Source organism: Lates calcarifer, linkage group LG1 (assembly GCF_001640805.2).
Source record: "Lates calcarifer isolate ASB-BC8 linkage group LG1, TLL_Latcal_v3, whole genome shotgun sequence".
NCBI classification, from domain to species: domain Eukaryota; kingdom Metazoa; phylum Chordata; class Actinopteri; family Centropomidae; genus Lates; species Lates calcarifer.
Genome location: NC_066833.1, coordinates 14,079,437 through 14,093,836, shown reverse-complemented (window position 1 = coordinate 14,093,836; position 14,400 = coordinate 14,079,437). Strand labels below are relative to the sequence as shown.

Genomic DNA, 14,400 nt, shown 5'->3' with positions numbered 1-14,400 from the left:
CCATCTCTCACAGTTGTCTAGCTGACTATTTGGTCTTTCTCTCTTCATGTAGATGTACTTCATGTATACAATGGGACTGAAGCTTAAATATTGTGTGAATGTGTTTTCTTGCATGTATTGATGAGAGCAGTTCAGCACATGGATCTTATACAGAAGAACAAACACTAGTGGGGGTATTCAATAACACAGTCCTCCAACACTGGAGCAAATCAACCCTTTGTTATAGTGCTTCTGTTGTCCTACATATTTCTTCATTAAACAGTCCTCACAACACTTATTAATTCACTCTCACAAACTCATTAATATGGCTTTTTTCTGATCATTGGTTTGCTATTTGCCTCCCAGTCTTAATCAAACTCATCCCCACACTGCAATAAAGAAAAAAAAAATCATAACAAGCACTTACCATCAAAATAATTGCCTGCATACATTTGTTCTGCCTCCCTGAATTTCATATTGCTTTCCTCCAACGGTCATGCAGCCCCATACTGAAGATTGCTGTGCCTTTTGAAGCCATACACTCATTCAGAGATGTTTGGAATTACTCTTGGGACAAGACGGGAGGGGAGGGAGTAGTTTGGAAACATGAGCTGCAGCTACATGAACAAACTAATTAAGACATTTTCTCTACCCACTAAACAATCAACAATAGGATTTAACCATTGATCTCCCCCTGGCCACCAAGTGCACACCCAGCAATTGTGCAAGCCAAGCATTTACTTGTAATAAAAGCAGAGCCTGCTTGAGTTTTGCATGTTATTTTAGGTATTATGTAATATCTGTTTGTAAATTAATATCTTGATGACAGAGACCATTGGAACTACTGTCAGTATGCTGGGAAAAGTGCCAGCAAGGAGCTAATTATCCAGTGTTTTGAACTTGGTCATGTCACAGTGCAAATTAGTGTGTTGTGTGTGCAGTACATATCCACATACATCACGTGTGAGAATGTATAAGAGACTGGTGGGGCCTTCTGAATGGAGTTAAGGGTCACTTGTTGTGATAGCGTTGAACAGAATGTTTTATTTTTCGGTCCGTTTATACCGTGTGTTTTGAGAGTGTGAATGCTGCTGATGTCCAGCTAGATTTAGTGGAATCACTTTCTCTCACTTGTTTGCCACACACAAGAATCCTGAAACTCTTAGTGGCTGAGCTGTTGCTTATAAAGTTGAACTCTTCTGTTTATATTTGCAGGTGAGATCCATGAAAAACACTTGAAAAATATCAGTATATATATATAGCATGTCTGCCATTCTAAAGTAGCAAGTGTCCCCTTTTGTCTGAGTGCGTAAGCTACACAATAATCACATTCAAGGTCTCTGCAATGATTTTTAAGGTATATTGTTTAGTGAGATTTGTATACTCAGACAACAAATTGGTCAAAAAGGAATGAGAATGTGGCTGCATTTTTTACTCATGATCAAGTCAAAATATTGTGGTCAAATGATCGTGTTCAAATCACAATAGAACCCCTGCAGTGTTGAACCTGAACAGAGCCAGACAGCTGTGGTAATTCATTCATTCAATTTTTAATTTAAAAAAGAAGAAAAGAACAACAGCAGTATATATTTGAAAGCACTTTGAAAGCCCATTGGAACCTTCATCCAGAATCTGTTATATGTGGAGAATGCATTTGTATCTAGTTGTAAATGAGGCCAAATGTGTGTTGGATGTGTTTACACCTGAATTCGATATATTTTGACTCCAATTACAATCCAACCAGCCAGGATGAAGGTGAATGCCCGGAAGATGTACATGTATCTTGCTTAACCAGGGTTGAGATGTCCTGCTGGCATTTTTGTCGTAATAACTGCTTTGTCTGTTGGTTTGTCCATTGCCCTACTTTGCCAGCAGCATCCCATTGTGCAAACAATTTGAATTTGAGATGTGGCCTCCTCCTAGCCGAGTGATATCCCTCCTGTGGTGAGAGGCAGGATTAATTTCTCTCCCCAACTCCCACCGCACACACAGAAAGATAGAGAAGGAGTGCTGAGGTTGGGGTGGGGGTTTGTGTAGGTAATACCACCACCACCTATTATCCAAGGAGTATCAGGCCTTTGTGGGACGATATTGTATTTGGCTGTTTCTGTACAGTGCTGGCTGGGAGCCCTGTGTATGTATGATTATGTGTCTCATCAGTTTCAGCTCTGTGTCAGTAATCTGTTTGTAGGGAGATAGAGAACACAAAAGCTCTGTAAATAATGCAAATCTGCTACTGGGCTTCACTCTGTCTTTCTTTCCTGCCATTTGTCTCTCTGTGTCTCATTTGTCTCTCTCTTTCTCTTTCCCTCTCTTTCTCTCTCAAATTAAAGTCAGGATTAAGCATTCTCTAAACTCCTGCACAACAATAATCAGAATCACCCTCTGTATCCAGTCATTCAACAGATTGTGCGTGCATGTGTATGTGTCCTCCCCATAAGTCTGACAGTTGTTGGTTTGACAAGGCAATGCATATAATGATGGCAAGATGCATGACTTTTGTCTAACCACCTTGGTGAAATGTAAAATTAAAAACTTGTTCAGGCTGCATTCTCTGACTGGGGCTTAAATCCCAGATGGACTTAGTGTTGTGATGGCAGTGGGGTATAATTGATTCTGTCTACTCACAGTGTGGGAAAGGAAAGTTTAGAAAACAACAAAATGGGAAAAGATCAGAGGTTGTAATAACAGCAATATGACACGGCTTTGTCGTGGCTGCCTCTCACAACAACCACCATCATCAAATGTGCATGTCTCAGGGCCACTGTTCCCCCAAAAGCCCAGCCCTCATTGGACGGAAAGAAAAGGACAAAGTACCTATCCGATCTAGTCTCTAAGTGTTAATCATTTTGAGTTAAACATGCAGTGTCTGGCCATGTCAGTTGTTAATTATAAAACGATAGGGGGAAAATGCTGGCAATTTAAAAACACATCAGGAACCTGGTAGCATGATTGCTGAATTAGATGCATCCTCTAGGCAGAAACAGTTAAGTACCCAGAAAGCCCAGTGTGTATCTGTACTGACTGTGTGCTGTTCTTTCTCTCCTCCTCCATAGAGATCCTGAGTGGAGGTGTTTATGTCGACCAGAACAAGTTTCTGTGTCATGCAGACACAATCCACTGGCAAGATATTGTCAAAGACTCGCGGAACCATCCTGTGGTGGTGCCCACCAACAGCAGCGTTACATGTAAGTAACTAAAATTGTAGAAGACAAGATGATTTGATTTGACTTCAAACTTTATTTACTGGAAAGTTTCACTGAGGGCGTTGCTGTTGCTCCACACTCACACAGTTAGACTTGGAAACTGCACAGTACCACCAAAGTGAAATCTACTGGACAATGAGCAGCAATACTGAACAGATGGGACTTAAAAGGGTACTGCACTGATTTAGCACTGTGCTTCTCTGCATTGTTGGACTTATGAAGGACAGTTTGAAAAAAGTATAAAAATCAATGAAGCAGCAGTGGCTAATGTAGCCTTGAGCTGCTAGTCTCAAGCAGAGATGAGGGGGCTACAGAGGTCTGTTAAATTCGCTTCTCTACTCTTCCATTCACATATGCAGTAGTTCCCTGTATGTGGGCTTGTAAACACAATTTGATGTACAGTATAAAAGTGGTCCTTGTACCCTTTAATTGACTTGCTCACTAGTACCCCAGCATTGTTAATGAGAAGGAAGCAAGTACTGCTCTTTCAGTTTCCCTACCCAGATTTATCTTTCCAGTCAGGGGATTAAACCAATAACCTGGAGGTCTTCACATTAGTTCTACCTAACCGACCTTGAACTTTTCTGAACTGTACTGTCACTACAGCTCTTTTTTTTTCATAATCTACACACCTGGTACATAGCTGTCCCACAGGTTTTGAAATTTTCCAATCACTTTAAGTTTCTTAGTTCAAGCTCTAATTATTTTTTCTCTCCAAACACTGACAATGTTTTGCACCTCTTAATTTGTCCCACTTGCCATTTTATTTATTACTTGACATCCAAAAAGGTAGTAGTGGAGGTGTACCCTGCTAATGAGGATAGCTCAAGACTACAGATGTGATGACTCATTTGCTTTAACATTATCATCTGAAAGCATGGCCAGCTCTGCTTGATGGTGTTTTGGAACTCACATTTACAGGACTCTGAGCAGACTCACAATAAGGTTTGAAAAAGTATATCTGTGGCCATTTTATTAACATCATAAGAAGCCTTTCTTCAAGTAGCAAGAGCTGGTAATTTGTGACAAGAGTGCTGGTCTAAAGGAGACCTCAACTTAACCTGCTCCATTCACAATAAATGTGAGCAGCAAAACATTGTTATCACAAAATCTCTCCTTGACCCCATTTTGTCATCCTCATCACCATAAAAATCCACAAGGACTGCTCGCTAACGTCAGAGTCAAATCCCACCGTAGCCAGCTAGAAGACATGTCAATGAATGCTTAAGAGTTAATAGGGGAATTCTTAGGGTGAAATAAACATACTTAATCTATCAGGAGGTGTACAGGATGATGGCCGAGGTGGTTGTCAGTGAAGTAAAGATGCATTAAGTCACCTCCTCTGACCTTATTCCATTCATTCACCAACTTAACCTCTTAACATGCCCTGCTTTGGTTATTAATTTAGTGCTCAAGCTGTTTGACATTTTAAGCTGATGTTTTTTTCCCTGTATTTCTTTAAGCTGTCTCGTCTCATTTGTTTACAAATACAATATTACACAGTAAAAGACATTACAATGGAACAAAACAAAAAGATAGTCTCCGCATGTGTGCTTAGATTTCCTCTCACATCATTCTCTGAAGGCTTCAGATGCAGATTAACAGCTCCAAGCATTGATATTCTGCTCAATCACCCTCCCTCCTACAGCCCTGTTAGCCCTGGATCGACCCTGACTCCCATGTAACTCCTTTACTCGTCCAAAAGATCAAGGATCTCCAAACCTGTAATCCACAGTTGAGAACATAATCTCAAATTCATTCTTTAGGGAGGCACAAGCTTTACATCGTTATTACTTGAGACTTATTTGTGCCACGATTGTTGTGTTTATTGGTCTCCATGCCCTGTTGATTTACTTGGAACCCCCACCCCACCACAACACCCAGTCTTTTGCCCTACACCAGCCCTAGTGTGGGAGCATTCTCGACATTTTAATCCTTCAGGAGCTGTTTTAAGAAAGCTGTAAAAGATTATGGTGCAGGAAGAGGGATAGGACAGGTTTATTCTAGGTGTCTGAGAATTTATAAGTGGAGATAGTGAAGACCTTCGACGCTAAATGAAAACTCTTTGGCTTGACTTCACAGGGCACCGAGATCAGAGGAGAACAGAGATGTATCTAAGTGTAGCAGAGGTTTGACACTGTCAGACAACCACTTATGGCTGGTTGACATTCGTATTACTATCCTGTTTGTATGCTGGTTTTCATACAGTCAAGGCTGTTGACCTCCCTTTCTCAAGCACTGTTAAAGTGCTAGTTTGAGGGAAACAGACTGGAGAAACAGAGCAACAAAAGGGATGTACTGGAAAAAGAAAGAGGCACAGTGTAGATTTTAAGTGAAAGAGAACCACAGAAGAGTGATCAAACAGTGAGCGGTGGAGTGAGAATGAAAAAGATGAAATGTGTGGTGGAGAGGGGCATGGACGAGGAAGAGGAGCAGGGCAGGAGATGGAGGGGCTCGTGTGGGGAATAGAGTCAGCCTCGATGCTAATAGCTCTCATCTGAAGAGGCTGATGGACAGAGGACAGCACTTCTGCTGTTACCCAGGCTCACTTCCCCTGCAGTCAATTACTAGACAGTCAATTAAGTCCTCCAAAAAACCCAGAAAGGCACTAGTAAAAGCTCTGAGGGTTTGATGCTGCTTTCTGCTGCTTTACTGCTTTCATCTCAATGTGATGTGCTCTGCTTTCGTGCTGTACTGGTTTAGAGTGGAGTGACAAAAAAAACTGTCTTATTCTCACAAAACAACCTGTGCCAAGGTTATTTAAGTTTTTATGACTAGAGAGGCACACACCAGTGAGGGGCAATGAAGTGTTGTTACTAAAACACTGCAAGATTCATTGTTTTTCTTTAGTAATAATAACAGTACCTGAAAAACTACATTTTGGTTAAGTCGATGCTGAAAAATTACAAGCAATTTGTAAATATAATTAAATTAAAGAAATTAAAAAGATAAATGAACATCATCACCATCATCATCATCATCATCATGCAAACATATAATTATCTACACACCAATCCTGTCAAGTGTTCAAGTGCCTACATTCCTTGCAGATTTTGTTTATTATGTCAGATTCTAATCATAATAATTATGAAGCACTCACAAAGTGCTTTAAATGCGCTTATATTGAACTGTATTTTAATAACATCACTTAAAGCAGATTTAATCATGTTGCTCAGAAGACACCACACTAGGGCCTGCACGCACACGCGTGCACACACACACACACGTGCACACACACACACACACACACACACACACAGTGTATTTGAAGTAAGCCAAAGGAATGCCTGCATCCTTGCCCACTATTTGGATCAATTTGGGCTCCAGTGAAGTGTTTGAAGGCATGCAGACTCCAACTGAGTGCCTCTAGCCCATTTTCAGGTTCAACTAATATGGATTTTTGAAGGCTGATCATATTTTATGATGAAGCAACCATTTGAAATATGGCAATCATCTCTGTCCTTGAACTTGTGTGCAGGTCAAAAGTGCCACCGTTCCTGTAATGGTCGATGCTGGGGACCGAAGGAGGACCAGTGTCAAAGTTGTAAGTACATTACTATTATTAGCTGATTTTATACCAAAATTGAGGTATAAAATCTGCAGGCCACAGACCACCAGTTGGCTTGAACCTTGAGTGAAAAGAAAAGAAAAATAATAATCTAAGTCCCAACACATCGTTTAAACTAAACCACACAAGAGGTTGTTTGTCATTGCTTTGTAAAAACTGTCGATAGCAGTGCTTGAGTACTTGTACTTTTCCCCCCACCTCCTCCTCCTACTACTGCTATTACATTTAGTAGTTTAATGTTGGCATAAACCTTAGTATCACTCAGAATGGTGTAAAATATAATGTTCAAGTGTCAAAAAAGAGAACTATCATTCAAGCTTTGACATCGAGCACACAGAGCAATGGAGGATCTGTGACACACCAGTAATTTAGGTTCCTTCAGCCTTTGACAACTAAAATGACCAAAAGCACAACCTGCCAAAAATGTGGTGCATTTCTTAAAGCAGGGAATATAACAGTGTGAACTCATCATTCCTTTGCTTAAAATGTATCAATCTGCTGTCACAGATGCTAACTCATATGTCCATCTATCCATTTTTGTTTCATCATCACTCCATCTGTGTCAATCTTTTACCGCCCTTAAGCAGGGAGGCTTTATAATGATGCTTGGATTTTCTACATACCACACACTGAAACTTTGTAACTCCAACTTTAAATGCAGCATGTACATATTGATGCAGACAAAAAAAGCCTTCACGTTTACTTTTCCTTTTTCCGTTAAATATCTCTTTGTTGCCCTCCTCCCTTTTCTTGTTGGATTGCACTGCCCTCGCCATCAATTTCCTCCTCTCTTTCCATCACTCTGTGCACAGACCACTTCATCTATGCCTTCCAACCCTGGCATGTCTCATCTTATTTGTTCTGCGGTCGCGATCTCATTAAGATAATGAGGAATGAACTGTTTGACCAGGACCTGTTAACAACACGTCACCAACCAGCCCTCGACAAGCCGTGGCCCTGTCTGTCTGCCTCTTTTTAGCCGTTGTCATGCTATTTCTCCATCTTCATACATACGTGGGTGTCAAGATTCATCTGTCTTCTGCCTTTTTTTTCCCCACAACCTTTAATTTTGTTTTGTTGAAATACATAGAATGAATAAGTGGAAAAATGTCACATGAAAAATGACTTCAAAGATACTTTCTGTGACATTTGCATGAATACTTATTCAACTGTCTGAAATTCAGCAATAAACAGCAACTTTTGGTAGTACCTCAGGGTGAAAGTGAATGCATTTGAGAAGTAAATCACATCTCCATTTCCTAGAAGTAGATGATGAATAAAACTTACCTGCAGTCTGAAGGCTAGCCTAACATGGTGGATCAGTGTTGCTTTAGTTTAGCTCAATAATATGCAATAAATTTGTGCTATTTAGAAAAACAAAAGATGCTCTTGGCTTGAAAATCCTGATTTTTTTTCACCTGCACTTGCAAACAATTGTGGAAATACTGATATGGAAGACCTTTGTCAGAACAGTCCTTAACAACGGATGCCCTAAAATGGTATTCTGTTTGCCGCTGTCAACTGGCACACCAACTATGAATGGAATACGCCTCATTAACATTATTAATTGCACCTGTGCTCACCCTGCCCATTAATTGCACCTGTGCACATCCCTATGGCGAAGTCAAAGTATCTACCACGAAAAAGGTGTATTTGGAGGTAAGAACCATCTGTTGTTTACACTTCCATCCAGAGACATGACTAAACTATGAAACCTGAAAAAAGGAAAGTCATTTCATTTTTACTGCGACAGCTTGAGGTTTTTTGTTTTTCATTTTCCCCTGGCCAGCTTCCTAGCTGATGACTAGACAGACAAACATCACCAACAGCAATTCAGGCCATTTCTGTGATTTGTCCTTTTTAAAGCCACAATTTAACACTAAAACTAATGTTAACTGACCACAAGAGTTAATGTGACTTTCTTCTCAGACCTCAGCCCAGAGTGTCTGCAAGGAAGAAATTGAGCCTTTTTGTACAGCATTAACAATCAAATTAACTTTTATCTTTTAGCCAGTGCTATTCTTAAAGTTTATCTTGGCCACCAGGCAAATATATGTCCAATATTCACTCTCTTTTGGTCTCTATATATCTGACTCATTAGCTAAATGCTCCACTGTGTTCACCAGCTACTATAGATGCTAATTGTGTACATTAATTCAGTTTATTTGTATTTGACTCAATTTCATAAAAGATTATATGATAACTCTGTTTGTAATATGGCATATAGAAAAGAATGTAGCTGAAAGTTGATAGGGCTGAATATTTACTTTACTGTAGGGAGTGAAAAGGCCACAGTCAGCACAGTGATAGCCATGTGTTATTATGTAACAAAGTAGATCAGCAAAACATAAACTCTGGGAAATGCAGAGAGCTCCTCTTACTTTTTCCCTTCCTTTATGTTTTGCATGTGTCTGCTGCCTAACGTTGAAAGAAAGCTCTAAGGAGCAGCAGATCTTCCAAAATGCAGCAAAGAGAAACACAGTGAGATTGAAATACCACATAATAAATCAGATTTTTTTCTGTTAGCTGCTAAGCAAGAGGAGGAATATGCAGTCACAATCATCCCACAAGGACCAGATGGAAAATGTATTGGCATTTTATTCATTTTATTCTACATCTAACATATATAACATAGACATTTGTTCCAAATCTTATTCTGAAATAACTATTCAGTTGAAATGAAAAATGAAAAAGAGTTTTGACAAGCTGACACTCCATAAAAAGACAGAGAGCCTGTGACTTATCCAGAGCAAATTTGGTTCACTGGTCACTTTATGCCTTCATGCCTTGTGTAGATGCTAAGAAAAAATTCACTGAGTACAGAGAGTGTTTCTAATGTAAAAAATCATCATTATTTAAGAAGTTCTTTTGGAAACCAGGTGTGTAAAAGTACATTTTAGCTCATGTAAATGGAAACTGAGAGGCAGTGGTTCCTGTGACTAATGCTGCTGTCCACAGCCTGTTCAAATGGAAGCTTCCAGGCATATTTTATGAGATGGATTTCTTTTGTATTTGTCATCACCAGACTGTTTCTTCTTTTTTTTTTAAGTGGAAGTTTAAAGCCAAATTGATCAACAGCATTGCGTCTCTCTGCTGGCAAGGTCATTTGTTTGACAAAGTGTCTTGAGAAAAGTAGGCCGTTTCATTTTAGCCCAGGCGCCATTAATGGAATGCCACTGATGGTACGTTAGGCGTAGGGTGAAGTGTGCGTGTGTATTTGCATGTGTGTTTGGCGGGTTGTCTGTGGCTTGTATCCATCACTTTGATAGTATCTCGTCACTGCAAAGCCCAAAGGGGAACACAGTGCACATCAAAACACTGTATGTATCCACACACAAACACAAATACAGGCACATTCACACACCAGCATTGGGTTTGTAATGTTGTACACGAACACTGATACTTATCTCAGAAATGAGTATTGTGACAACTTACTGTCTCAGTCTAAATTATGACATCTGTGGCTAATTTGCCTTTACCTTTATCAGCACACCTGATTTTAAAAATGAACTTGAATATCCAGTAACTGCATTCTATTTTGTATTGCTTTGTAACTGGTTGTTTGCTCCACAAATGAGCTCTAATTGGAAATGCCCATTTAATGTAAGTATTTTTTTTTTTTATTCACTTGAATTTAAACATTCAAGGGAGCACGAAATGATATCAGTGCATGTTGGTTCTCTCTGGAAATTGATTTAGTTTGACTTAAACACTCAAATTATGTCAAGTGTAATGAATACAAATGAAGAGCTGATTTGTTGATTTAAGTTGCAGTATAGTAGCTACTGCATCTAATTGCCAAATACAACCTATAGTAGTATAGTCATTATATTTTCAAATGTGTCTTCCCCAGCTTATTATTCATTTGTTTTCTGTGTTAGTTTCATTAGTTCCATTCCCAACAGATTTTAATTTACTTTCCTTATCTGTCATATAAATCCCACCACTGACACTTCCCATACCCTTCCATGCACTTGGGCCGTGTCTCTTATCATCTGTTTTTGTCTGTGAAATGGCAGAGTCCAAATTTACATATGGCTGTCTAGAAGCGAGGCACACAGGCATACGCCTCCTGACTGCAACAGACATATGGGGAAAGTGTGGACAGACGTTCTCCATGAAGCGATGACAGTACACTGAGTCAGATAGGAATCACTATGTTTCTGTCTAATCCACCTAGAGACCCTCAGAGGAGCACGCAGGGAGATGAAAACATGATTGAAGATAGCTAGTAGGTGGCAGAGATGCTTCAGCTTCAGCTGTATTAACCACACATGGATGCATACACAAACACAGGCATACTTACATTTTAACAATAGCAGGGCAGAAAAACAATTTTATTCCAATTCATTTCAATTGATTAGCTTTACCTTCATGACACTATATATATATATATATATATTGCCAGAACAGACAGTGACACTCTTGTTCTCCAGGCTGCATAGATATTGTTCGCCCATTGTAAACTGCCACTAGTATGGTAGTTTTTATATAATATACGTATCCTCCCCTTCTTCCTCTTGTCTACGTCTGTCACTCCGCAGTAACTAAGACAGTGTGTGCAGACCAGTGTGACGGCCGTTGCTTTGGTCCCTATGTTAGTGACTGCTGCCATCGTGAGTGTGCAGGTGGCTGCTATGGACCAAAGGACACAGACTGCTTTGTAAGTGAACACACTCTTAACACACACATGCAGACAGACAGACAGACACACACACACACACACACACACACACACACACACACATTTGATTTACAGCATTCTATGAAAAAAACAAGAATATAAATAGAACTGTTGTTGACGTGGTAAAATCATACAAGACCCAGGAACATTTCCTGGTCACACTGTACTTCCCATTTCCTTTTTTTCACAAACATGTCAGATAGTCCATTTGTGACTTCCTATTTCCTTTGTTTCAAGCTAGTTGTTAAGGGTTTCCTTCCTTCTAGGCTCATTTTTATTTTTGCCTTAAAATGCCACTTGTATGTCAAATATCATTAAATGACATTTAATTCCCATTTCTTCCTGACACGAGTGTCATCGTTAAATACAGACTTCGCTAGGCCCTCCTCCATCTCTGTTCTTTGCTGTGTACTTTATCAGTTTTATTTTCATCCCTCTGCATGTTAAACTCATTTCTGTGATTGTAATTCAGTGCCCATCACTTATGGAGCTCTTCTGCCTGACTTTGGACAGGCAACTTCTTGCTCATTATTTTTTGCTCTTCTTGATTCTTCACACTTCATCTTTTATTTATTGCAACTCTTTAAATGAGAGAGCAAAATCTCAATTGTCTCTTATCAAATTAATTAATTGTCCCATTTCCTTATTTTCAAAACATTTTGGTTCAGCCCTTTCTATATGTAGTTATTTGTGTAATCTACGTCTTTTAGTCTACATTTTCCCCTACTGGTCTAAGATATTTATGTATTAAATATGTACCTGCCTGTATGGGCAAATCACACTATCACAGCGGTGATTTAATTGGGTGCATGCAGATTATTATCTGTCTGCACCATTCAGTAATGTTACTACTAGGCACTCTGGTGTAGTAAAATTTATATCTGCATCTTCTAATGATGCTTAAGCATAACTTAATATGGGTGTAATGACCCTTTAAGTAAAGTTAAGAATCAAAATACTTGTTCCATCAGTGCATGTGATGTGTGTGTGTGTGTGTGTGTGTGTGTGTGTGTGTGTGTGTTTTCAGGCCTGCACCAACTTCAATGATAGTGGGGCATGTGTGACCCAGTGCCCCCAGCCATTTGTCTACAACCCCACCACCTTCCAATTGGAACACAACCCCAGGGCAAAGTACACCTATGGAGCCTTCTGTGTCAAGAAGTGTCCACGTAAGTCTTACCACCTGCACACAAACACACCTGCTTTCACCTTACACTGATTACATGAATTCACTTACCCTTTACTTTAGTTGTAAACGATAGCCTTTAGGTTGTTATTCTAATAAATCATTAACTTGTCAGCTCACTTTGAATTTGGGGTTTTTAAAATCCAACACTAAACCCCACACATTCCAAAAAATTACAGCTACAGTTTGCTGAACCACATAATGAAATATTTGACCAGAAGCACGACAATTGTTGAAGTGAATTATTTAAACCAAAATTTCACCAAAAATTTTTGTTTCCTGTGGCAAGGGAACACCATCCAATGCTTGTGCAGAGAACATGATCCTCTTCCCACATTCAAATTTCAAATTTCAAACATTCATTGTTCAACAAAATATTTAGGTGATAGACACTAAACAGAAAAATTTGAAAAAAGCACAAACAGGTTACTAATGCTCTACTTCATAAATTCCATTTTCAGGGCAAATAAAGATAAATACATAATTGCATCTTGTCTTACATTTTCATTAGATTAGATGAACCTAATGTCTTTGTATGCACACTTTTATGTCTATCTTTTTGAGGACCAGTTTGAGATGTAGACTCAAGGAATGGGGACATTTTGCCAAGTGAGGACATTGTTGCTGGTTCTCACTGGTTCCCACAAAGGCCTGTTTAGGGTTTAATATTTGGTTGAAAGGTTGGGGGTAGGACTAGGTTGGATTAAGCTGAGGACACAGGTTGTGGGTAGGTATTTAGTTAAGGTTAAGGTAAGTGGTTAGGGATTACATTATATCAATGAGGGTTCTAACAAGTATATAAGTTCAAGTGTGTGTGTGTGTGTGTGTGTGTGTGTGTGGTGTGTTCTTTTAAAGCCAGCATTTACTCCCTATTACTGTCACTATATGAAATTAATGTATGTGTGTTTTGTGTATATTGATGGCAAAAATTCATTTCTTCCAAATACCAAGGTCTTGGAGAAAAAAGGAAAGGAAAGTAAAGGTGGGAATATTTGGATAGAGCATTTGGTCTTGGTCTTTAGTAATGGGATTATTTATACTTATGAATGGACAATAAATAGATAGGGCAAGGCCTCCTTTAGTGTCAACATGTGTAGTGTCCCCTTCTATTTCCACATACTGGCCACTAAGATCATCAGGACTGAAACCCATACCCTTACATAAAAATTCTCTTTATACAGAACTTCAAGAATACCCACAGGAAACACCAATATGATATATCTTAGTAAGAATAGCTTTACTGTGCCTTGATTTAGATTCCTTGATTCTGTATATTTGTACAACAGGGACAGAAACACGTTTCTTCCAAAGGGTATTCCCTCATTTGGTCTTTTAATGATGGTGGTAGAGAGGGCTGTCCAATTCATTGATCAAAAATCTCAGATGTTGTGGCTGTACTTTTTTTCTGTAATTTGTCACCTGTCTGCATATTCAAACAGACAGTTTTATTCTCTTCCGTGCTGATTCGGTATTTTAGCAATTCCATGAACAAGAGCTAGCATATTGGGTAAGTTTCAGTGGTGGAAATCACCAATCAAACAAGTATCAAAGAAATAACTGAATAGAACAAATCCTCATTCATTCTATAACACATTTCACTGGTGTACCTTTGGTCAAGGTCTCACCCCAATTCATTCATCATAATGAGCTGTCTTCCTTGAAACAACATCTAGCCTGAGGTTATGGTCCATATTCACCAACCCAGTAAAAGGTAATAACGAAACAGATGGTCTACATCAGCATAATTTTTTTCTTTTTCTTGGCACTCTTGTTAGTC

The 14,400-nt window shown here is 39.2% G+C and overlaps 1 protein-coding gene across 1 annotated transcript in view; it reads left to right on the top strand.

The window, feature by feature from the left end:
- The window catches only part of LOC108880453 (receptor tyrosine-protein kinase erbB-4-like), a 261,354-nt gene that overhangs the window by 165,972 nt on the left and 80,982 nt on the right, over positions 1-14,400 (top strand). The window contains 4 exon segments of the mRNA XM_018671982.2: positions 3,036-3,167; positions 6,664-6,729; positions 11,298-11,416; positions 12,465-12,606. Coding sequence (XP_018527498.1) covers positions 3,036-3,167; positions 6,664-6,729; positions 11,298-11,416; positions 12,465-12,606 — 459 coding nt within the window.